Source organism: Oncorhynchus kisutch, linkage group LG5 (genome assembly GCF_002021735.2).
Source record: "Oncorhynchus kisutch isolate 150728-3 linkage group LG5, Okis_V2, whole genome shotgun sequence".
Taxonomy (NCBI): Eukaryota; Metazoa; Chordata; class Actinopteri; order Salmoniformes; family Salmonidae; genus Oncorhynchus; species Oncorhynchus kisutch.
In genome coordinates this window covers 1,120,196-1,144,742 of record NC_034178.2, presented here as the reverse complement: position 1 = coordinate 1,144,742, position 24,547 = coordinate 1,120,196, and the positions used below count along the sequence as shown (strand labels likewise).

The following is a 24,547-nucleotide window of genomic DNA, read 5'->3' as shown; positions in this document are numbered from 1 at the left end:
TATGCCATGTTCTGGAGAGAAACGTGAGGTTGTTACTGCAGTGATTTGAACACTTGAGGTTCATCCCCTGGTTTTGATCATGTTGCAGGACATCGCAGTGGCAGCTGTAACCACCATCAGTCAGCTGCTGAATGCCAGTGAGGAGAGTACACAGGAGAGAGACGCTGTCCAAAAGTACTGGAGTGTGTGTGTGTGCATGGGTGGTGGTGTGTTTGTCTGTGTGTGTGTGTGAGCGTGAACGGTGTATTTCTACATATGTTGGAGTATACAGTGGGGTAAAAAAGTATTTAGTCAGCCACCAATTGTGCAAGTTCTCCCACTTAAAAAGATGAGAGAGGCCTGGGTACACATCAACTATGACAGACAAAATTAGTTTTTTTTCTCCAGAAAATCACACATTTTTTATGAATTTATTTGCAAATTATGGTGGAAAATAAGTATTTGGTCAATAACAAACGTTTTCTGTAAGTCTTCAAAAGGTTTTCACACACTGTTGCTGGTATTTTGGCCCACTCCTCCATGCAGATCTCCTCTAGAGCAGTGATGTTTTGGGGCTGTTGCTGGGCAACACGGACTTTCAACTCCCTCCAAAGATTTTCTATGGGGTTGAGATCTGGAGACTGGCTAGGCCACTCCAGGACCTTGAAATGCTTCTTACGAAGCCACTCCTTCATTGCCCGGGTGGTGTGTTTGGGATCATTGTCATGCTGAAAGACCCAGCCACGTTTCATCTTCAATGCCCTTGCTGATGGAAGGAGGTTTTCACTCAAAATCTCACGATACATGGCCCCATTCATTCTTTCCTTTACACGGATCAGTCGTCCTGGTCCCTTTGCAGAAAAACAGCCCCAAAGCATGATGTTTCCACCCCCATACTTCACAGTGGGTATGGTGTTCTTTGGATGCAACTCAGCATTCTTTGTTCTCCAAACACGACGAGTTGAGTTTTTACCAAAAAGTTATATTTTGGTTTAATCTGACCATATGACATTCTCCCAATCTTCTTCTGGATCATCCAAATGCTCTCTAGAAAACTTCAGACGGGCCTGGATATGTACTGGCTTAAGCAGGGGGACACGTCTGGCACTCCAGGATTTGAGTCACAGGCGGCATAGTGTGTTACTGATGGTAGGCTTTGTTACTTTGGTCCCAGCTCTCTGCAGGTCATTCACTAGGTACCCCCGTGTGGTTCTGGGATTTTTGCTCACTGTTCTTGTGATCATTTTGACCCCACGGGGTGAGATCTTGCGTGGATCCCAAGATTGAGGGAGATTATCAGTGGTCTTGTATGTCTTCCATTTCCTAATAATTGCTCCCACAGTTGATTTCTTCAAACCAAGCTGCTTACCTATTGCAGATTCAGTCTTCCCAGCCTGGTGCAGGTCTACAATTTTGTTTCTGGTGTCCTTTGACAGCTCTTTGGTCTTGGCCATAGTGGAGTTTGGAGTGTGACTGTTTGAGGTTGTGGACAGGTGTCTTTTATACTGATAACAAGTTCAAACAGGTGCCATTAATACAGGTAACGAGTGGAGGACAGATGAGCCTCTTAAAGAAGAAGTTGCAGGTCTGTGAGAGCCAGAAATCTTGCTTGTTTGTAGGTGACCAAATACTTATTTTCCACCATAATTTGCAAATTAATTAATAAAAAATCCTACAATGTGATTTTCTGGATTTTTTTCTAATTTTGTCTGTCATAGTTGAAGTGTACATATGATGGAAATTACAGGCCTCTCTCATCTTTTTAAGTGGGTGAACTTGCACAATTGGTGGCTGACTAAATACTTTTTTGCCCCACTGTATGTGTGTACATGTGCCTCTGTGTGTGCTGCATGTGCATGTAAACTAATGTTTTTCTGTGTTTCTCTCCCAGCCTCACAGAGACCCTGGAGATGTTTTCCCTGGACCAGCACAGTAATGTGTCCTTGGTGGTTCAGCCCAACCTGGCAGTCCAGTCTGTCCAAGTACCAAGTGACTCAGTAGGGATCCAGTTTACTGCTCTGACTGGTGGGTGGGACAGCTAGTGAACCTACAAACTGGCATTAAAAGTGATAGTTTAAATCTGTGTTGACAGACTGGGTAAAACTTCTCAATTTTCAAAACGTTTTCCTCTGATGGTCAATAAGGTTTGGTATGGATTTGATTTGTTGTATTAATGGCTGGAACGGAGCGAATGGAATGGCATAAAACACATGGATGTCTTTGATACAATTCCACTTATTCTGCTTCAGCCATTACCATGAGCCCGTCCTCCCAAATGAATGTGCCACCCACCTACTGTGGTACAGAAGTAACACTATATTGTTCTGCTTTAAATTGCCAAATAAATTTAATCTCCTTCTTCAGGAAGATCTGGTAATTTTGTGGCCAACAGAATTCATCTCAACACCAATACCTCTGAACTGATAGCTGACAAAGGAGGTTCTACCGATGTCCAGATTGTCATGAAATTCCCACCAGGTGAGCCAATGTTGGTATGCAAACATAGTGTATAAACTCAAGCTTCAATTTCCTTGATCTGCTTTCACTGAGAGAGCTTAACTGCTGTTTGTGGTCTCCAAACGTTTAGATTTAGAGTCACTATCGAGATAAGCCCTCAAGGCAAGGTCAAGCTACTCATGTATATGAAGTCCTGATATGAACAACAATCTCCCCTCTTTCTCACTCCACTCAGTTTTACGTAGTAAAAACACAAACTACTCCATTGGTTTTGTGCTCTACCAAAACGACCGGTTCTTCAGGTCCAGGGCTTTCAGAGCTTCTTCAGGAACCAGGAGAAGGGTCATCTCTGCTAACCTGGGACAAGTGTCTGGGTTACATGTTGAGATGCTCTTCAAGCCCACAGTAAGATTTATCTTGGAATCAATAAACACATAGTAGTCCAAATTCTCTGGGAAACGTATTGGGAAGTTATTCATGATCTAAGTCACAAGTTTTTACACCCCTGATCGAAGTTCTCCATTGATGCTTATCTGCTACAGGGAACATATGTTGTCTTGTACATCATACAATCTATTATAATTGGTATTTCTTCTTTCCCACATTTACTTAAACCTGATAGTCTTCACAATTGACTTAGATAAAAAAAATTAAAAAAGATGAGTACTGTGAATGCATGTCTTTTGCTGAAGGATTTTCAGTGAGTTTGTTTCTGTTCTTACTTCTCAGGCTGTTCCCAACACCTCCCTCTATGACTTTGCCTGCGTGTGGTGGAACTACACGTTGAAAGACTGGAGCACTTTTGGCTGCTACAAAGTCAACCACTCAGAAGACGGCCTGCAATGTTTCTGTAATCACACCACTAACTTCGCTGTGCTGATGGTGAGTAGCTAGCTGCCTTCATCTCCCTTTTACTGACCACACTCTGACCTATGGAGGGGTTCCTAGACTTTTTTGAAACATGACCCCATGTTGATAACTGAAGATTCTTGTGACCCAACCATTTTGTGTCTTACCTCTTATTACTAATGGATATAATAAGAAAGTCTCCAATACAAGGAAGTGAACTGGAGCTTCACATTTGCTAAAGCTAGTTAGTGCAAGTACAGTGCTCTGTTCTTAAAGGAGACATCAGTAATTAACAGAAAATGACATTCCTTCTCTTATACAATCAGAGTTACTTCTACCAAACCACAACTGAAACATTTCCCAGAACTTGTTGTCGTTATTTTGCATCTTTTCATTTGAACTTGAACAGTTAATTTTTGTTTGTGTTTGTTTGTTTATAAGTCCAGTCTGTCTGGTGTCTTCGTTCTGGGTAGCGCCTTGGATTGTCTGGTGTCTTCGTTCTGGGTAGCGCCTTGGATTGTCTGGTGGCTCCTGCACATCCGCAGTGTGTGCTTGGTCCATAATAGTTTCTGCTATAGCAGCACCTTCATCCACACGTTCCCTTCTTTCAGCCTGGGGTCTCTGTACCGTCCCACCGTTCTCTACAGTTCCCTGTGTGTCTCTCCCAGGAGCTCTATGTGCCAGTTCTCTCTCGATTGTTGTGCTGTTTTCTGTGGAATGCATTTGGTTAATGTGATACTGCCAAATTATGACTGGGCTCACTTGAACCTGGTAAGTTCTGGATCCCGTTTGTGCGTGTACATTTCCTTTCCCTTCTGTAATCTTGCACCATCACTTCCTGTACTATTCGGAGATGGTGCTCCCGGCCGACATGAATCTCTAAAACTCATCACTTACAAAAGCTTGCGCTTTGTAGCTTACCAGCTGCAGAGCCAATCCGAAGGGTGTAAAAGTTGTTCTGAGACACTATAGTCTGAGCTGAGGTGGAGGAGTCAGTGCAAAACACCTCTGTCCATTTGAATTGGCATCAACTATAACCAGAAACATGTGCTTTTCAAAGGGGCCGGCATCCACATGAATTCTCTGCAATGGGCCATTCCCATAAGTGGACTGGGGCAGGAGCAGGCATGTGAAAGGTTTCCAAACATCCGCTACAGTTCTTTGCCATGTTTTCTATCTGTTGATCCAGCCACCAGAAGTGGCTCCTCGTGAGCAGATTTATTTGGACAATTACAACATGCCTTTCATGTAGTTGCTGCAAAAGCTGATATTTGTATTTCTGGGGTATGATGACTCTCAATCCCCACGTCAAACATTGAAAGTTACATATGAAACCACAGTTATGTGAGCTATATGGTTCACTCCAATATATTGGTGTCAATCCCTGGAAGAGGGATACATCCGAGGTGAGGATTTACAGATTTACTCCCGTGTACAACTGTCACGGCGGGGGTCTGCCCCTATGTATAGAACCCATGGCCGTGACACACGTTCTCTACATAATTTTTGAGGAGCCTCTAGCACAGTAGAGAATTGTAGTGATCTATATAGCTCACATACGTAACCTTTGTTGTGTTTCACTATATTGGATCACTCCAATATATCGGTATATACCCGTACCAGATTTAGTCGGTGCTAGAGGGAGCTGGTCAGCCAGCGGCGAAGTCCCAGCACGGGACCAAGATGCTGGGTCCGTCAATGAGGAAGGGGTCCCAGCGATGCCAAGGGCCACTGAACCAACCGCAGAGGGAGCAAAAGGAAGCCTAGCTGGCCGCAGCACAGATATCAGCGAGGGGCCGTGCCAGTCGGCTCTCAGTAGAGCCCAGGGTGCAGCCACACCTCGTGTTGAATGTGCCCCCACAGATCCCAGCACTGGCCTGCCAGCCAGGCAGGTATGCTGTCTTAGTCGTGTCCATGATCCAGTGAGAGAGCCTCTGCTTTGATAGTCCAGCCCTCAGGACTCTCTCACCATAGCAGACAAAGAGCTGGTCTGTTGTTCTCACTGACCGTGTCTGCTCCACATAGGCAGCCAGTGCCCTCACAGGGTACAGCATGCCCGGAGGGAGGCCCAAACTCCCCCTCACTGCCGGGGGGTTGTAAGCAGTCAGGATAAAAGGATGTTCGCATGCCTGTCTGACAGAACCTTCGGGAGGAATGAAGGGTTGGGGGTCCGGTAGCACTCAGAACTTACCGAAAGAGCATGGTGCTCACCCACCCTCTTCATGGAATTAATAGCTACCAAGAAAGCCACCTTCATAGAGAGGTGTTTCAGGGAGGAAAACTCCAACAGTTTGAATGGTGGCTTTGCCAAAGCTGCCAAGACTACATCCAGATCCCAGCTCGCCATTGAGCGGGTCCTAGCTAGACGCAGGCGACGAACCTTCTTCATAAACCTGGAGACCAAGGGATGGCACCCAACATGGCAGGCAGATATGGCAGCCAAATATCCTCTCAGTGTAGAGGCTGCCAAGCCCTCATCCAAGCGAGACTGCAGGTATTGGAGCAGCGTGTTAAAGCAATTCACAACACACACATAGAACAAGCCAGTCGACAAGTTGTGTAAGTTAAATTACAGTTTTTGGCAACAAGAGCCATCACACTTATGGATGCATACGGAGTCGTAGTGTAACGCTAACGAAACACAAGCAAGTACGACAAACCATGGGCGGAAGATACTGATCAACCGCGCGCAGCAAGTGGAGCACTTGTGAGGAGAGGCTGGCCACAGCTGCTCCAGGCTGCAAACAGCCAATGAGTACACTTCAACGCAAGATATTACAGTACACTAACCAGTGACTTACCAAGTGAACTTCATAAAGGTTGTACCTCAAACCATACGGACATCCGCCGAAGAAATGAAATAGAACGTGTGTCACAGCCTTGGGGTCTATATATAGGGGAGGACCCCAGCCATGACACAGTTGTTCACGGAGGTAAATCTGTAAATCCTCACCTCGGATGTGTCCCTCTACTATCATAGCACTCACGTCGGTGGCCATGAAATGCTTTGAAAGGCTGGCAGTGTGGGGCCAGGACAACAACCTCTCCCTCAATGTGAGCAAGACAAAGGAGCTGATCGTGCACTATAGGAAAAGGAGGGCCGAACATTAACATCAACGGGGCTGATTTGGAGCGGGTCGAGAGTTTCAAGTTCCTTGGTGTCCACATCACCAATGAACTATTATGGTCCAAACACACCAAGACAGTTGTGAAGAGGGCAAGACAACACCCTTTCCACCTCAGAAGACTGAAAGGATTTGGCATGGGTCCCCAGATCCTCAAAGTTCTACAGCTGCACCATTGAGAGCATCGTTGCATCACTGCCTGGTATGGCAACTGCTTGGCATCTGACCGTAGGGCGCTACAGAGGGTAGTGCGTACAGCCCGGGTACATCACTGGGGCCAAGCTTCCTGACATCCAGGACCTATATACTAGGCTGTGTTAGAGGAAGGCCCTAAAAAATGTCAAAGCCTCCAGTCACCAAGTCATAGACTATTCTCTCTGCTACCGCATGGCAAGCGGTACCGGAGCGCCATGTCTAGGACCAAAAGGCTCCTTAACAGCTTCTACCCCCAAGCTGTTGTATTTGCCGCATGCAACAAATACAATTTGATTTGATTTGACAGGTACTGCCTCAAGCTGAGAGGTATGAAAAATGTTCACTGCATCCACACTCCTGTGTCTTTCTCTTGTACAGCACAGTCTGTGTAATCCATCTACATTTGTGTGGAGGGATGACTGCATAAACTCAGTGACATTACATATGACCGGCAAGGAACAAGGCGGATCGCTGTAACCTGGATGCTGTCATTGCCGGAATGGCTTTCTTTTGACTGAAAATCAACGGCTGGTGATCTGTAACCATTGTGAAACACTTGCCATATAGGTGTGGAATTTCTTGATGCCCCACACTATCGACAGTGCTTCTTTGTCGATTTGTGAGTAGTTTTTCTCTGCATCATTCAACATTCATGACGCAAAGGCCACTAGCCTCTCTGACCCATCTTTCAGTGTGTGTGAAGGATGGCCCCTAAGCCATAAGGGGACGCATCACAAACCAACTTCACTGGCAGTTTGGGGTCGCAATGCATCTGGACATGTTCAGCTGTGATGAGCCGTTTTAAACACATTTTCACACTGCTGTCCACTGACATGTCCTATTATTTTCCAGGAGCTGATTGAGAGGGTCTGGAGTACTGCTGAAAGGTTTGGGAGGAATCTTCTGTAGTAATTGATCAGTAATTGATCAGTCCAGTGAAATATGTCACTGCAGTCGTGGTGCCTGTACCACTGCATTGATATTTGTCCTGTGTTTTGTGCAATCCATTGCGGTCAATTTCATGTCGACAGAAGACAATCTTGTCTTTGAAGAACTCACACTTCTGTAAGTTTGTCTTCTCAGGACCTCTTCCAGTTTAGCCAGGTGCTCGTAATCTGTGCGTCCTGCTACGATACAGGAACAATGGGTGTGGCCCATTCGCTTCTGTCCACTTTCGTCAGGATTCCTGTATCTTTCAAACGTTCCATTTCCGCTTCCACCTTTGGTCTCAGGGAGTATGGAACAGATCTGGCTTTGCATAATTTTGGGTTGCGTCATCCCTCAGTACGAGTTTGGCTGTGAAGCCTTTTACTGTTCCCATCTGATCACTGAAAATGGTGACGTATTTCTTCAGCAAGTGTTCCAGTGTTTGGTCTGTGCCTTTATTTTTAGGCTGGGATGTGTGGAGCATATTCAAGTCACACCAGTTCAGCTTTATTTTAGACAGCCATTCCCTGCGAACAAATAGGGGGTCAGTTCCAGGCTCCACATACAGCTGTAACTGCTGTGTTTGCTCCCCATAATTCACTCTGTCTTGCAACACCCCCATTGGGCTCAATGTCTCTCCTGAGTAGGGTTTCAACAACACATTTGTTTTCTTCAGCTTGATATCCTTGAAGTGCTCCTTGTAGACAGTCGTGGAAATTATAGACACTGCAGATCCTGTGTCCAGATCCTGTGTCCAGAGGGGTTTGCCTTCGATTTGCCTTCGATCCTGTGTCCAGAGGGGTTTGCCTTCGATTTCTGGTGTCCCCGATATTGCGCTACTGCAATTGTACCAATGAATTGTTCAACAGAGGAGGTCAGTATTTATGCAACTCAATTGCATCTTTGGTCGCGGTTTCCATAGCTACAGCAATTTCAACAGCCTTTGCAAAAGTGAGATCTGATTCTGTGAGCAAATGTTTCTGAATGTGTTTCTTGTTTCAGTCCATAAACAAATCTTTCCCTTAATGTGTAATTTAGGTTCTCTCCAAACTGGCAATGCTCAGACAGTTTCTTCAACTCTGCTAACATATGTACGAACACACTCCCCTCATTCTGGGGTGTCTCTTGAGGAAATGAAAACGTTCTGCGATCAGGAGTGATTTTGCTATATCTCCACAATCTCTGTGAATGTTTTGTTGGAGGGCATCAGAGAGGCAGTGAGATCTCTTAGCAAACTGTATGTTTTGGGGCCAATAAAACTCAACAGCACTGGTACAATATTGTTTGCAATGAAGTACTGTTCCAGACGTTCAATGTAAGTTGCCTCCTTTTCTTGCGTGTCATCAAACTCGATGCTATATATTCCCTTTACCTCCGGCTCTGCGGGTCTTTGATCTGCAGCCTCATGTGATCGTCAGCACTCCCCTCGTCATCACTGGTTGCTGGCTGCTGCGCTACATCGTTGAAATGTTCCTCTCTTTCTACGAGCCCCATCTGCATTCGTGATGCACAATGTAGGTAATCATTCTTGTCGCCATTGTAGTGTCTTAGGTCTCATTACTAATGATTCTAATAAGAAAGACTGAAAACAAGGAAGTGAACTGGAGCTTCACATTTACTAAAGCTAGTTAGTACAAGTATCAATCATATTTATATATAAAGCCCTTTTTACATCAGCCGATGTCACAAAGTGCTATACAGAAACCCAGCCTAAAACCCCAAACAGAAGGCAATGCAGATGTAGAAGCATGGTGGCTAGTAAAAAATCTCTAAAAAGTCAGGAACCTAGGAAGAAACCTAGAGAGGAACCAGGCTCTGAGGGGTGGCTAGTCCTCTTCTGGCTGTGCCAGGTGGAGATTATAACAGTACGTGGCCAAGATGTTCAAACGTTCATAGATGATCAGCAGGGTCAAATAATAATAATCACAGTGGTTGTAGAGGGTGCAACAGGTCAGCACCTCAGGAGTAAATGTCAGTTGGCTTTTCATAGCCGATCATTCAGAGTTCGAGACAGCAGGTGTGGTAGAGAGAGAGAGAGTCAAACAGCAGGTCCGGTGAACAAGTCAGGGTTCCATAGCCACACGCAGAACAGTTTAAACTGGAGCAGCAGCATGTCCAGGTGGACTGTGGACAAGAAGTCATCAGGCCAGGTAGTTCTGAGGCATGGTCCTAGGGCTCAAGGCCCCCAAGAGAAGAAAAAGCGAGAGAAAATGAGAGGCATACTTCACACAGAACACCAGATAAGACAGGAGAAATATTCCAGATATAACAGACTGACCCTAGCTCCCTGACACATAAACTATTGCAGGACAGGAGGGGTCGGGAGACACTATGGCCCCGTCCGACGATACCCCCGGACAGGGCCAAACAGGCAGGATATGACCCCACCCACTTTGCCAAAGCACAGCCCCAACACTACTAGAGGGATATCTTCAACCACCAACTTACTACCCTGAGACAAGGCTGAGTATAGCCCACAAAGATCTCCCCCACGGCTCAAACCCGATGGGGTTAGAGGCAGAGAATTCCAGTGTAGAGAGGGGAACGGCCAGGCAGAGACAGCAAGGGTGGTTCGTCGCTCCAGTGCCTTTCTGTTCACCTTCACACCCCTGGGGAGGTACTGTCAAGTTCTGGCCCTAGTTCTTGTGTTATTTGTTTGTTTTAGTTGGTCAGGATGTGAGTTGGGTGGGCATTCTATGTTTTGTTTTTCTATGATTTGGGTATTTCTATGTTTCGGCCTAGTATGGTTCTCAATCAGAGGCAGGTGTCGTTAGTTGTTTCTGATTAAGAATCATACTTAGGTAGCCTGGGTTTCACTGTTGTTTTGTGGGTGATTGTTTCCGTGTCTGTGTTTGTTCGCCACACGGTACTGTTTCGGTTTTGTTCACGTTTATTGTTTTGTATTGAGTGTTCAGTTTATGTTTTTAAATAAACAACCCTGGACACTTACCACGCCGCATCTTGAGTCCAGGTGAGTATAATATTGCCGATGCGCATGACGAGGGAAGGCAGGTGTGTGTGGAGGGGGGAGTGGGAGCAGACGTGACAGTACCCCCCCCCCCATCTAGGGGCGCCACCCAACGTCTTACCTGGGCGAACCCGGCCGAGACATGGGCGCTGGGCAAGCCGGTTGAGGCGTGGAAGCCCTACGAACCGGCAGGAGCATGAGAGCCTGGTGAGCCGGCTGAGGCATGGAAGCCTGACGGTCCGGCTGAGGCAAGATGCTGTCGACCCTGCTGCAGAGAGGGAGCCCGAAGATCCGGTGGAGTGTGACGTGGGATGGGAAACCGCCGAGCCAATCGAGGCAAGGCAACCTCTCGAGCCAGCCAGGGCGTGAAAGCCCGAAGAGCTGGCTTAGGCACCCCGGGTTCCCTCGGCAGCGGAATCCACCCCGACGTCACCAAAACATTTTTTTTTTTAATCCTGGACCGGCTGTGCAAACAAGAACTTAAGATCCTGCTGAGGCCCAACGTGGGATGGGCGCCATCCGAGCCAACCGGGGCAAGGAAACCTCTCGAGCCAGCTAGGGTGTGGAAGCACGACGAGCTGGCTAGGCACCCCCAGTTCCATCGATGGCGACCCAGAGCGAATGCCACCATACCAACTGGAACACCAGTGCTCCCCGATGCTTTGTGTGTTGGCTTCTGCATTCTGTCACATGGAATGACGCTGGAGAGACGAAGCAGGTACGGAGAGGAAAACATTTAATAAATAACAGACATGGAACGAGACAGGAACAGGGTCAGCTAACAGGTAACACAAATAAAAGACAATCAATGTGTAAGGGATTTCTTCCATTGACGGAGAGGCGGACCAAAGCGCAGGGTGGTTGTTTTGATTCATGTTTTAATAAATCCCTTCACATGAACAAACTAACAAACTAACAAAAACAAGAAACGTGAAAACCCAAAACAGCCCTATCTGGTGCAAAACACAGAGACAGGAACTATCACCCACAAACACACAACTCACACCCTGACCATACTAAATAATGACAAAACAAAGGAAATAAAGGTCAGAACGTGACACAATGCAGAAGCGGGGAACAGAGCTGGGGAACTGACATATATAGGGGAGGTAATAGCAGGTGATGAGTGAGTCCAGGTGAGTCCAATATCGCTGATGCGCGTGACGAGGAATGGCAGGTGTGCATAATGGATAATAGGAGTGCGTGATGCAGGGCAGCCTGGCGTTCTCAAGTGCCGGGGGGAAGAGTGGGAGCAGACGTGACAAGCAAGCTCATCCGAAGCGGTGCAGCCAGCGGGTTTCTCCACGCATCGCGCGGACAGAAACGAACATCTTTCTGGTAAGAAGAGGGGCGGGGGCGTATGCCTTATGGCCAACGTGACATGGTGTGATGAAAGAAACATACAGGAACTCAAATCCTTCTGTTCACCTGATTTAGAATTCCTCACAATCAAATGTAGACCGCATTATCTACCAAGAGAATTCTCTTCGATTATAATCACAGCCGTATATATCCCCCCCCAAGCAGACACATCGATGGCTCTGAACGAACTTTATTTAACTCTCTGCAAACTGGAAACGATTTATCCGGAGGCTGCATTCATTGTAGCTGGGGATTTTAACAAGGCTAATCTGAAAACAAGACTCCCTAAATTTTATCAGCATATCGATTGCGCAACCAGGGGTGGAAAGACCCTGGATCATTGTTACTCTAACTTCCGCGACGCATATAAGGCCCTGCCCCGCCCCCCTTTCGGAAAAGCTGACCACGACTCCATTTTGTTGATCCCTGCCTACAGACAGAAACTAAAACAAGAAGCTCCCACGCTGAGGTCTGTCCAACGCTGGTCCGACCAAGCTGACTCCACACTCCAAGACTGCTTCCATCACGTGGACTGGGAGATGTTTCGTATTGCGTCAGCCAACAACATTGACGAATACGCTGATTCGGTGTGCGAGTTCATTAGAACGTGCGTTGAAGATGTCGTTCCCATAGCAACGATTAAAACATTCCCCAACCAGAAACCGTGGATTGATGGCAGCATTCGTGTGGAACTGAAGGCGCGAACCACTGCTTTTAATCAGGGCAAGGTGTCTGGTAACATGACTGAATACAAACAGCGCAGCTATTCCCTCCGCAAGGCTATCAAACAAGCTAAGCGCCAGTACAGAGACAAAGTAGAATCTCAATTCAACGGCTCAGACACAAGAGGCATGTGGCAGGGTCTACAGTCAATCACGGACTACAGGAAGAAACCCAGCCCAGTCACGGACCAGGATGTCTTGCTCCCAGGCAGACTAAACAACTTTTTTGCCCGCTTTGAGGACAATACAGTGCCACTGACACGGCCTGCAACGAAAACATGCGGTCTCTCCTTCACTGCAGCCGAAGTGAGTAAGACATTTAAACGTGTTAACCCTCGCAAGGCTGCAGGCCCAGACGGCATCCCCAGCCGCGCCCTCAGAGCATGCGCAGACCAGCTGGCCGGTGTGTTTACGGACATATTCAACCAATCCCTATACCAGTCTGCTGTTCCCACATGCTTCAAGAGGGCCACCATTGTTCCTGTTCCCAAGAAAGCTAAGGTAACTGAGCTAAACGACTACCGCCCCGTAGCACTCACATCCGTCATCATGAAGTGCTTTGAGAGACTAGTCAAGGACCATATCACCTCCACCCTACCTGACACCCTTGACCCACTCCAATTTGCTTACCGCCCAAATAGGTCCACAGACGATGCAATCTCAACCACACTGCACACTGCCCTAACCCATCTGGACAAGAGGAATACCTATGTGAGAATGCTGTTCATCGACTACAGCTCGGCATTCAACACCATAGTACCCTCCAAGCTCGTCATCAAGCTCGAGACCCTGGGTCTCGACCCCGCCCTGTGCAACTGGGTACTGGACTTCCTGACGGGCCGCCCCCAGGTGGTGAGGGTAGGCAACAACATCTCATCCCCGCTGATCCTCAACACTGGGGCCCCACAAGGGTGCGTTCTGAGCCCTCTCCTGTACTCCCTGTTCACCCACGACTGCGTGGCCACGCACGCCTCCAACTCAATCATCAAGTTTGCGGACGACACAACAGTGGTAGGCTTGATTACCAACAACGACGAGACGGCCTACAGGGAGGAGGTGAGGGCCCTCGGAGTGTGGTGTCAGGAAAATAACCTCACACTCAACGTCAACAAAACTAAGGAGATGATTGTGGACTTCAGGAAACAGCAGAGGGAACACCCCCCCATCCACATCGATGGAACAGTAGTGGAGAGGGTAGCAAGTTTTAAGTTCCTCGGCATACACATCACAGACAAACTGAATTGGTCCACTCACACAGACAGCATCGTGAAGAAGGCGCAGCAGCGCCTCTTCAACCTCAGGAGGCTGAAGAAATTCGGCTTGTCACCAAAAGCACTCACAAACTTCTACAGATGCACAATCGAGAGCATCCTGGCGGGCTGTATCACCGCCTGGTATGGCAACTGCACCGCCCTCAACCGTAAGGCTCTCCAGAGGGTAGTGAGGTCTGCACAACGCATCACCGGGGGCAAACTACCTGCCCTCCAGGACACCTACACCACCCGATGCTACAGGAAGGCCATAAAGATCATCAAGGACATCAACCACCCGAGCCACTGCCTGTTCACCCCGCTGTCATCCAGAAGGCGAGGTCAGTACAGGTGCATCAAAGCTGGGACCGAGAGACTGAAAAACAGCTTCTATCTCAAGGCCATCAGACTGTTAAACAGCCACCACTAACATTGAGTGGCTACTGCCAACACACTGTCAATGCCACTGACTCTACTCCAGCCACTTTAATCATGGGAATTGATGGGAAATGATGTAAATATATCACTAGCCACTTTAAACAATGCTACCTTATATAATGTTACTTACCCTACATTATTCATCTCATATGCATACGTAGATACTGTACTCTATATCATCGACTGCATCCTTATGTAATACATGTATCACTAGCCACTTTAACTATGCCACTTGGTTTACATACTCATCTCATATGTATATACTGTACTCGATATCATCTACTGTATCTTGCCTATGCTGCTCTGTACCATCACTCATTCATATATCCTTATGTACATATTCTTTATCCCCTTACACTGTGTATAAGACAGTAGGTTTTTTTGGAATTGTTAGTTAGATTACTTGTTCGTTATTACTGCATTGTTGGAACTAGAAGCACAAGCATTTCGCTACACTCGCATTAACATCTGCTAACCATGTGTATGTGACAAATAAATTTGATTTGATTTGATGTAATGCTTTGTAGGTTAGCAGTAAAACCTTGAAATCAGCCCTAGCCTTAACAGGAAGCCAGTATATACGGCCACTAGCGCTGCCGTAATATGAGCATTTTTTGGTTCTAGTCAGGATTCTAGCAGCCGTATTTAGTACTAACTGAAGTTTATTTACAAGAATAACATAGAGCAACACTGCGCATGACCAAGGGTGCTCCGTTCTTTAAGGGGACATCAGTAATTAGCAGAACATAACACATTCATGTTTTGTAGTAAAATTAAGAGCCAATGTTGACTTTTTTATTTGGAGCTTTGGCAGTCAATTGCAAAACATTCTAACAGTCTTTCTGCTTGTCTTCTCAACTCACCATCACATACATTTGATGTGGAGCTATGAGATCAGAAACATACTATACTTGATGCATGTTGCTTTGGAGCTACTCAAAATCAGGTGGTGTGGTTGCCAGTGTTCATCTCATGTCTGCTGTCACTTCCAACCTGGATCGATATTTGGTTTTAATGCAGATGAGTGCACTAAATCCAGCCTCACACAGTATGAGCTGTCATGGGGTACCATGAGTTTTAATACTCAGAGGGAGATGGCTGGGTATTTATTCCCTTTGGGTCAGGAACCAAAATGCGGTATCTGCAGCATTCGGTCATATGACAGCTCGATCAGCTTTTCGATGTCACTTCCAGGCATGTCAACTAAGTCAGAATCACACTCAAACGGATTTCTCTCCAGTAAGACATTGTTTCCTCTGAATCTACAGATCCAGTCACTCATCTGCAGAATGTTAGAATATTCTTGTATTTCTCCTGCATGCTTGCGTTCAGTTCGTTCAGTTTCCCTAATATGACAGTTACATAGGCAGTGAGACACATTTATTTTCATTACACAGAAAGTCAACTAAGTCTGTTTTTCTGCCCACCATTCAAATCCTATGGAATATGTTTTCGTCAGTATAGTCACACAGCACGCTGAGCATCCTTTGTGCTGTTTCATGCTCGAGAATCGTAAGACAGAACAATATGTCCTTGTGAATAGCATCCCCGACATGTAGCAAACAAATGTCCATTTGGAATGCTGAGGAGTTTTTTAGTGGTTCAGTCAGATTCCTATTGATTGCTAGCTATAGCATCAATTCCTAGTTTTACAGTGTTATCTGACAAAGGTATTGATGTTAGTTTCTGTGCCTCCCCACACCTTGTTTTCACCATATCTATTGTTGCGGTAATATATCTGAAATAGTGTGCGGTTTCATACAGTAGTGGGCCTTGCCATTCACCATGGGAATAGGTTGACCACATGTCCCAGATTGTGCGGGACAGTCCTGCATTTTGGACCAACCAAACAATCCTGTATTTTGGACCAACCAAACAATCACGTCCCACATTTTATCAACAAATTCAAACACCACCACCAATTTAGAAATCAGTCAGACATTCCAACCTCTTGCAGTCCTGTTGCGCTATGATATACCTGTATATCATAAGGATGTGGTAGCCTACAGCCATGGTGATGTCAAAGACTTTTCTCCAATCAGTGTTGAGATCTGATAATCTGCTCAGCACAAGATGAGACCTAGCCTATCATCAACCAATATTTCTCAAAATCTTTCAGGCTAAATTCCAGCAAACTTGGAGAGGACATTTAGGCCTTTTAACTACTTCAAAAAGTTTCTGATGAAGAGCTAGAAAAGTAAGTAAATAGCCATATTAGACTGAAAGATATAAGCATAGCAGTGGGAAGTAGGGTGCTGAGGGTGCAGCACCCGCTGAGAAATTTGATAATAATAATACATATTTTCACAACAATAATGCATTGGGCCTTTACTAGTCTTGTATTAGTAACTTACAGTCACGTCAAAAATTGCAGCCGAAACAACAGAAAAGTAGATGTATTTGCATTTGTTTAAGCTGTTTTCTAGTGATATTTATTTGGATGCAATTTCGCCTGGCATAGAAAATGTGCTCACTAGTCAGGACACTGTTGTTTAGAGAAGCTAGCAAACAACAACACAGCTAACACAATCACTTCAAACTCAAGCTGGAAAGACTGCAAATTAGCTGCCCTTTGTTTTGTTTGACCTTTTATGAATTGGCATTTATTGGTATATATATTTAAAAAAAATGATGTCAGCTGATTCATGATTTCAACTGGCTGAGAAACGTCGCCTCCCTGTCAAATCTACAATGTAGAAAACAAAATGTTACCATAAAAGAAATGTGAGATAAAATCTAGATGCTTATATAGTGGAGATCAAGTTTATACATTGACTGGCTGGGCTGATGAGATAGTGGATTGCACAGTCAGATGGAACAGAATAAATAGGCATTTTAACGTCATAGATTTAGTTGGTGATAACTTGTGTAATAGACACTGACTGGAAGGCAGTTTTAACCAATCAGCATCCATTGTATAAAAAAGCTGAATCAATGTCTTGGAAGATCACATAGTTATTATTTAGTGTTCTACATAACAGAATCAAATATAATAGCATAGTATAACGTTACTGTTACACTAAAAACACCACCTCATGAGATTTAGGATGGTTAGCTGAATAGTCCCCCAAAATGATCATGCAGCCAAACCTCAACAGAGCACACGCCACTAGGCAGAATGTGCTTTGATTGAAAAAAATTCAGGAAGGCTATATAGTTTAACACCATCTGCTCTAATTTGTGCATGAAACAGTAACTCAATAAGATCTAAATGTATATTCTCATGAATCTGATTGAGATCAAACGATTGGCAATCAGACACAGTTTGGACATTTCACTGGCAAAACATGAAGAATTATCATTTTGAAGTTAGGTACAGGGTAGGTAACACTGTCCCGCAAATCCTCCTGTTGGCCTTCATTTTTGTATTTTAAATGTGGTCACCTTAAGTGGGAATGATTCAAGTGCAGCGGTCAAGTGCGGCCTTTTCCCACGATCTAAGGGCGCTCTCTGGTTTAATTTTATGTTTTAGATTTGAATAATTTTCATTTAGATTTTTAAGGTTATCCACATCATAGTGATTTTGAGAAACAAAGACACTCATTTTTAAATATATATATTTTTTGCAGGATTTTGGATATTCTCCTGCGACTCCATTTTCATATTAGGTGACCCCACATGGGGTTGTGACCCCTAGTGTTGGAACTGCTGACCTATGGTTTTTATCACAGCATATCCAGGTCAGATGAGGGTGATGACTTTATACAGTATGACTGTGACAGAAACTTAGTGTTGAAATGTCTTTTTTCTTTTCTTTCTACAGTCGTTCAGGAGGGATTTTAAATACGCTGAAGCGCTAAACTGGATCACCATATTGGGATGCTCCATGTCCATCATAGGGTTGAGTTTAACAATAACATTCCAGATCGTGACCAGGTAAGATCCTACAGGGTTCCAGAACCAATTCAAAATATTTGGTGCTTCTCAACAGTGTAAAGAAGCCCTTTGTCTGATCCAACAGGACTTGATAGGGGAAATCATTATAAAACCCACTATAAATGAACCAACACATCCACATATACTGTAACTTACCTAACATATTGTTGTCTGTCTCCTGTCCCCAGGAAATCACGCAAAACCAACCCAACGGTCCTCTTAGTGAGCGTCTGCATGTGTCTCCTGATCTTCACCCTGCTCTTCATTTTGGGAGTGGACAACCCTCATAAACAGCTGGACAAACCTGAAATACAGGAGGACAACATTCTCCCCCCGTCCGACAAACACACAGAGCAGGACAGAGGGCCCTGTACTGCAGTGGCGGTCCTGCTACAGTACTTTCTGTTGGGGACGTTCACCTGGAACACGCTGTTCGCCACACATGTCTTCCTGATGATCAGAAACAGCCTGGCCACCAGCCCGTCACACTTCACAGCCTATACCGTGGCCATCGGATGGGGTAGGACAGCATGGAGAGAAATACATTATGTTGTTGTTTCAGAAGCTATGGCTGGCATTAGCCCTGGGCTCCTTGGACCAAAACTAATGCTAGGTGATATTTTCAGGCTCTAATATGCCTGAAATAGTACTTAAAAGCAACTTGTATAGTGATGTTATGTCTTTAGAGGATGTACTGTATGTGTAGTGTCTATACTCTGTATATGGCTGCATGCAAATCTACAAGACAATAACAACAACATTCTCTCCTTTAGGACTGCCTGCGGTTGTGGTGGCCCTCACCTTAGGAATTAGTTACAGAGTGGATGATCCACTGGGTTACAGGCAGGAGGAATTGTGAGTCAATACTACTACTGTACTACTACTGGACTATTTCTCTGTACTGTATTGTACTATACTATGCTGTACTATATTATACTGCACTGTTGTGTACTGTGCTGTACTGTTCTATACTATACCTTACTGTACTGTACTATACTACCAGTATTACACCTACTGTGTACTGTGTACTGTGCTGTGCTGCAATTTACTTCCTCTTCAGTGGTTATTGTATAATAGGTTCAATTTAAATGAAAGTGGGGCAATTGCTTCATAACATTTTATAACTCATGCTGTAAAAGGTTATCCCTCTCAATGTTCGTATGCATGTTTATAATGCATGCTAATAATTGGCCAACAGCAATATAAAAAGTTCAAACATAAGTTATAAAAAGAATGTTCTATTTTGTTCAAAGGTTTCTTGTTTACTTTATACCACGTTACTCAAATAACAGGCGTTCTGTCTTGTCTGTCACATTGTCCCACTCTCTAACTCATTAATTTGACCTCTCAGTTGCTGGCTTGCTGCCCTCGATCCAACGGGGAACTTTGACTTCAAGCTGCCAATGTTTTGGGGGTTCCTGATCCCTGTGGCGTTCATGCTTATGTTCAACACAGTGGTGTTGATATGTTTTGCAGTTACAACAGGCAAGACCAACCCAAATTTAACCAGGTAACATTAATTGGGGCATTTTGGAGGCACAAAGTATAAAGTTGTATTCATTAAGATGTCATGATTTAAATGCCTACTAATGAGCCTATTGATGTTTTATTGTCTTTCCATTAAAAGCTTGTAATAAATGAAGAATAAATTATTCTTTATTATTAATTGTCGTTAGTAAGCAAATCATTAATTGTAGTGGTCACCACGGCTCTAACCCACTCAGTCAATGTAAGCATACTGTTCTTCTACCACAGCATTACAGCAGTCTATTACAGCACTCTAAGTATGTTGGTTATGTTTCCCAGTACAAGACACACATCGATGAAGAAGAAGTTCCTCAGTAGCTTCTCTCTGGCTGTGGTGCTCGGTCTCTCCTGGATCCTGGGCTATCTGTTGCTCATCACACAGAACCAGACCATGTACACCATACTCAACATCTCCTTCTGTGTACTCACCACCACTCAGGTAGTAAACATATGCACTCACTACTGTAAGTCTGCTAAATGACTCAAATGTAAACTAGAAATACTAGTGTCTATTGTACCACAGAACCAGACATGATTTACAATTAGACACCTACTAAACATAAATAAATTGAGCTGGTCTTTATGGAAACACTACCTTTTGTTTGTCCTTGTGTGTTCCTGAAAATACTTGTTAATGTCTTTGTGTTTTTGCTTTCGCTTCACAGGGCTTGCAGATTTTCATTCTGTTCACAGCAAGAACATCAATTGTCAAGAAAATGATGGCAGATGCTTTGAAATCTGTCTCTAGTGTTGAGATCCCACTTCACATCAAGAGGTTCAGTCTATGGCGAGACGAGCGCAGAGAAAAGGTTGAATCATACACACAGCTGGACACTGATCTGTCAACACATTAACCCTTTAACTGCCACATCATTTTTCTTCTGAAAAATATGTGTATTTAGCCTTAATATAGGCCATAAATAATTTGTTTTTGATTGCTAACATCTCAACCAGCCTGTTCAGTTGCCCAATTAGGTTAAACTAGTTATGTATTGGATTTTACATATGCTTTTTAAATCATCTGAAAATGGTACGTTAATTAAAGTCATTCAGTTACTTATAATGGAAGACAGGCCAAGATAAAGGATGACTGATATCAAATATGAATACAATATGGTATATTTGTGTCAATATGTGAGTATTCAAATATATATACATTCATATTTACTGTTTATATGTTCATAATACCTGTAAAATTACATGTCCTGAAAACATTTGTGAAACAAATTGAACAGGCAGATTGTAAATACTGATATGAATATGAAAATATATTTATATTTGCACAGACAAAAAAATCCCACAACAATATTTCTCCATTCTCCATATTAGCTAGCGTTGTCTAAATAGCATTCCTTTAATGGGCAAATCAACCGCCTGGTAGAGCATATTTTCAAGAGTTCCTCAAATGAATAAATAACATCAAATATTAGTAATTTTATGATACCAAAAATGATATTTTAGAGGTCAACAACATTGTAGAGTCATAAAGGAGGTAAAGGAGTGCGTGACTGGCTGCAGAGAAGTCAGGCGCAGGAGAGCAGATGGGTAGCAAACGGAGCCCCTTATTGAGGCAAACAAAACACGGTACTCAGAAAACTAAACACACACGGGTTACAATAACCCAGCGCAAACCAGCCTGGAGTACACATACATTTACATATAACAATTCCACACACAGACATGGGGGAAACAGAGGGTTATATGCAATATGAGTGATGAGGGGATGCAAACCAGGTTTGCGGGAAAACAAGACAAAACAAATGGAAAATTAAAGGTGGATCGGCGATGGCTAGAAGACCAGTGACGTCGACCGCCGAACGCCGCCCGAACAAGGAGAGGGACCGACCTCGGCGGAAGTCATGACAATATATCCCATTTTATACACAATTAGTACTGGAAATGTGTGATTAATCAGGTTCAGTTTTGCTCACGTTCACGTCTTGGTTTTTAACCATCTTTGAATGTATGTGTAAAAATCTAGTCCAATAATTAAAACCACATGACCATTTTACTAAATGGCATTACTCACAGATTGATTGGCTGCAAGTTCAACCTCTGTCAATGTCTCATAGACCTCCATTATTGCCTATAGTAATATACACATCATTTATATATATCAAAAGTGTTATTATTGCCCAATAATGTTTTGGCTATGTACATGTTGGTAAATTGACATTGTTGGGTTGGTAAACCAAGACAGGCTGAGTCTGGGATGCACAACCAGGTCAAGCTGGAAGAAAGCAGATCCAAAGGAGTGATGTGGTGCAGAGGGAGATATGAAACAAGCGTGTCAGAGGGAGGTATGAATGGCTGAGGAAGAAAGCAGGGAGGTATGAAACACTGAAGAAGAAAGCAAGCGTGTCAGAGGGAGGTATGAAAGGCTGAGGAAGAAACCAGGCATGTCAGAGGAAGGGATGAAAGGCTGAGGAAGAAAGCAGGCATGTCAGAGGGAGGTATGAAAGGCTGAGGAAGAAAGCAGACATGTCAGAGGGAGGTATGAATGGCTGAGGAAGAAAGCAGAGAGGTATGAAACACCGAAGAAGAAAGCAAGCGGGTCAGAGGGAGGTATGAATGGCTGAGGAAGAAAGCAGGGAGGTATGAAACACTGAAGAAGAAAGCAAGCATGTCAGAGGGAGGTATGAATGGCTGAGGAAGAAAGCAGGGAGGTATGAAACACTGAAGAAGAAAGCAAGCGTGTCAGAGGGAGGTATGAAAGGCTGAGGAAGAAAGCAGGCATGTCAGAGGGAGGTATGAAAGGCTGAGGAAGAAAGCAGGGAGGTATGAAACACTGAGGAAGAAAGCAAGCGTGTCAGAGGGTGGTATGAAAGGCTGAGGAAGAAAGTAGGGAGGTATGAAACACTGAGGAAGAAAGCAAGCGTGTCAGAGGGAGGTATGAAAGGCTAAGGAAGAAAGCAGGCATGTCAGAGGAAGGGATGAAAGGCTGAGGAAGAAAGCAGGGAGGTATGAAACACTTAGGAGGAAAGCAAGCGTGTCAGAGGGAGGTATGAAAGGCTGAGGAAGAAAGCAGACATGTCAGAGGGAGGTATGAAAGGCTGAGGAAGAAAGCAGGCATGTCAGAGGGAGGTATGAAAGGCTGAGGAAGAAAGCAGGCATGTCAAGGTTGTAGCCATAAAAAAAACACAGCAGCTGGACATGCTGGGGGAGTGTGAGAGAGTGGTCACTCACCTGGAACATGGAAAGGCAGCGGATTAAGTTTCTGCTTTGCTCTGTGTACAATGTTTTTCCCACACCAACAAACCTTCACACGTGGGGGTTGGCAGACAGCCCAGACAGCTGCACGCTATGTGGACAACCAGCCGATCTGAAGCATATGCTTTCCTTCTTCCGCGCAGGTCTGACCAATGGAAAATGCAGGTGGCGGCATGACCAAATACTGACACAACTGGCCAGGGGACTGAAGCGAGCAAGGAGAAAGCTGAAACATCTGACCCAGGTCTCCTCGTCGTGTTTGGAGGACAAAGAATGCTGAGTTGCATCCAAAGAACACCATACCTACTGTGAAGCATGGGGGTGGAAACATCATACTTTTGGGCTGTTTTTCTGCAAAGGGACCAGGACGACTGATCCGTGTAAAGGAAAGAATGAATGGGGCCATGTATCGTGAGATTTTGAGTGAAAACCTCCTTCCATCAGCAAGGGCATTGAAGATGAAACGTGGCTGGTTCTTTCAGCATGACAATGATCCCAAACACACCGCCCGGGCAACGAAGGAGTGGCTTCGTAAGAAGCATTTCAAGGTCCTGGAGTGGCCTAGCCAGTCTCCAGATCTCAACCACATAGAAAATCTTTGGAGGGAGTTGAAAGTCCGTGTTGCCCAGCAACTGCCCCAAAACATCACTGCTCTAGAGGAGATCTGCATGGAGAAATGGGCCAAAATACCAGCAACAGTGTGTGAAAACATTGTGAAGACTTACAGAAAATGTTTCACATCTGTCATTGCCAACAAAGGGCATATAACAAAGTATTGCGATAAACTTTTGTTATTGACCAAATACTTATTTTCCACCATAATTTGCAAATAAATAAATTAAAAATCCTACAATGTGATTTTCTGGATTTTTTTTCTCATTTTGTCTGTCATAGTTGAAGTGTACCTATGATGAAAATTACAGGCCTCTCTCGTCTTTTTAAGTGGGAGACCTTGCATAATTGGTTGCTGACTAAATACTTTTTTGCCCCACTGTATATTTGAACGGGGTATGGTAATAGGTGCCAGGCGAGAACTGCAATGCTGCTGGGTTTTTCATGCTCAACGGTTTCCTGTGGGTAAAGAATGGTTCACCACACAAAGGACATACAGCCAACTTGACATAGCTGTGGGAAGCATTGGAGTCAACATGGGCCAGCATCCCTTTCGACACCTTGTAAAGTCCATGCCCTGACGAGTTGAGGCTGTTCTGAGGGCAGAAGTGTGTGGAAGTGTAACTCAACATCAGGAAGGTGTTCCTAATGATTGTTATACTCAGTGTATGATGCTGTTGTTAAGAGTCTTCTGTGATTGAGAATTATGTTGGAAAATTGCTTTCAATTCAGATGTGCAAAAATCTGTGATGCATTTAACTTATCAAATGATTATTACCAATATATGACCTTACTTTTTTAGTTTGGTTTACAATCAATGATTGACTGATGTTTTCTCTGTTTGTTGCGAGGGATAAAATCTCATCAATCAAATCAAATTTATTTATATAGCCCTTCGTACATCAGCTGATATCTCAAAGTGCTGTACAGAAACCCAGCCTAAAACCCCAAACAGCAAGCAATGCAGGTGTAGAAGCACGGTGGCTAGGAAAAACTCCCTAGAAAGGCCAAAACCTAGGAAGAAACCTAGAGAGGAACCAGGCTATGTGG

The 24,547-nt window shown here is 44.5% G+C and overlaps 1 protein-coding gene across 2 annotated transcripts in view; it reads left to right on the top strand.

The window, feature by feature from the left end:
* LOC109890330 (adhesion G-protein coupled receptor G7-like) overlaps positions 1 to 23,224 on the top strand; it is a 28,498-nt gene extending 5,274 nt beyond the window's left edge. The window contains exons 5-16 of one of the 2 annotated variants that reach the window (XM_031823968.1): positions 89 to 174; positions 1,871 to 2,004; positions 2,344 to 2,457; positions 2,672 to 2,841; positions 3,166 to 3,318; positions 18,036 to 18,148; positions 18,337 to 18,668; positions 18,922 to 19,003; positions 19,500 to 19,658; positions 19,955 to 20,114; positions 20,341 to 20,484; positions 23,029 to 23,224. In XM_031823968.1, the coding sequence (XP_031679828.1) occupies positions 89 to 174; positions 1,871 to 2,004; positions 2,344 to 2,457; positions 2,672 to 2,841; positions 3,166 to 3,318; positions 18,036 to 18,148; positions 18,337 to 18,668; positions 18,922 to 19,003; positions 19,500 to 19,658; positions 19,955 to 20,114; positions 20,341 to 20,484; positions 23,029 to 23,034 (1,653 nt within the window). In that variant the 3' untranslated portion in view covers positions 23,035 to 23,224. The other variant, XM_031823967.1, reaches the window with a different exon arrangement.
* The last annotated feature ends 1,323 nt before the right edge of the window (positions 23,225 to 24,547 follow it).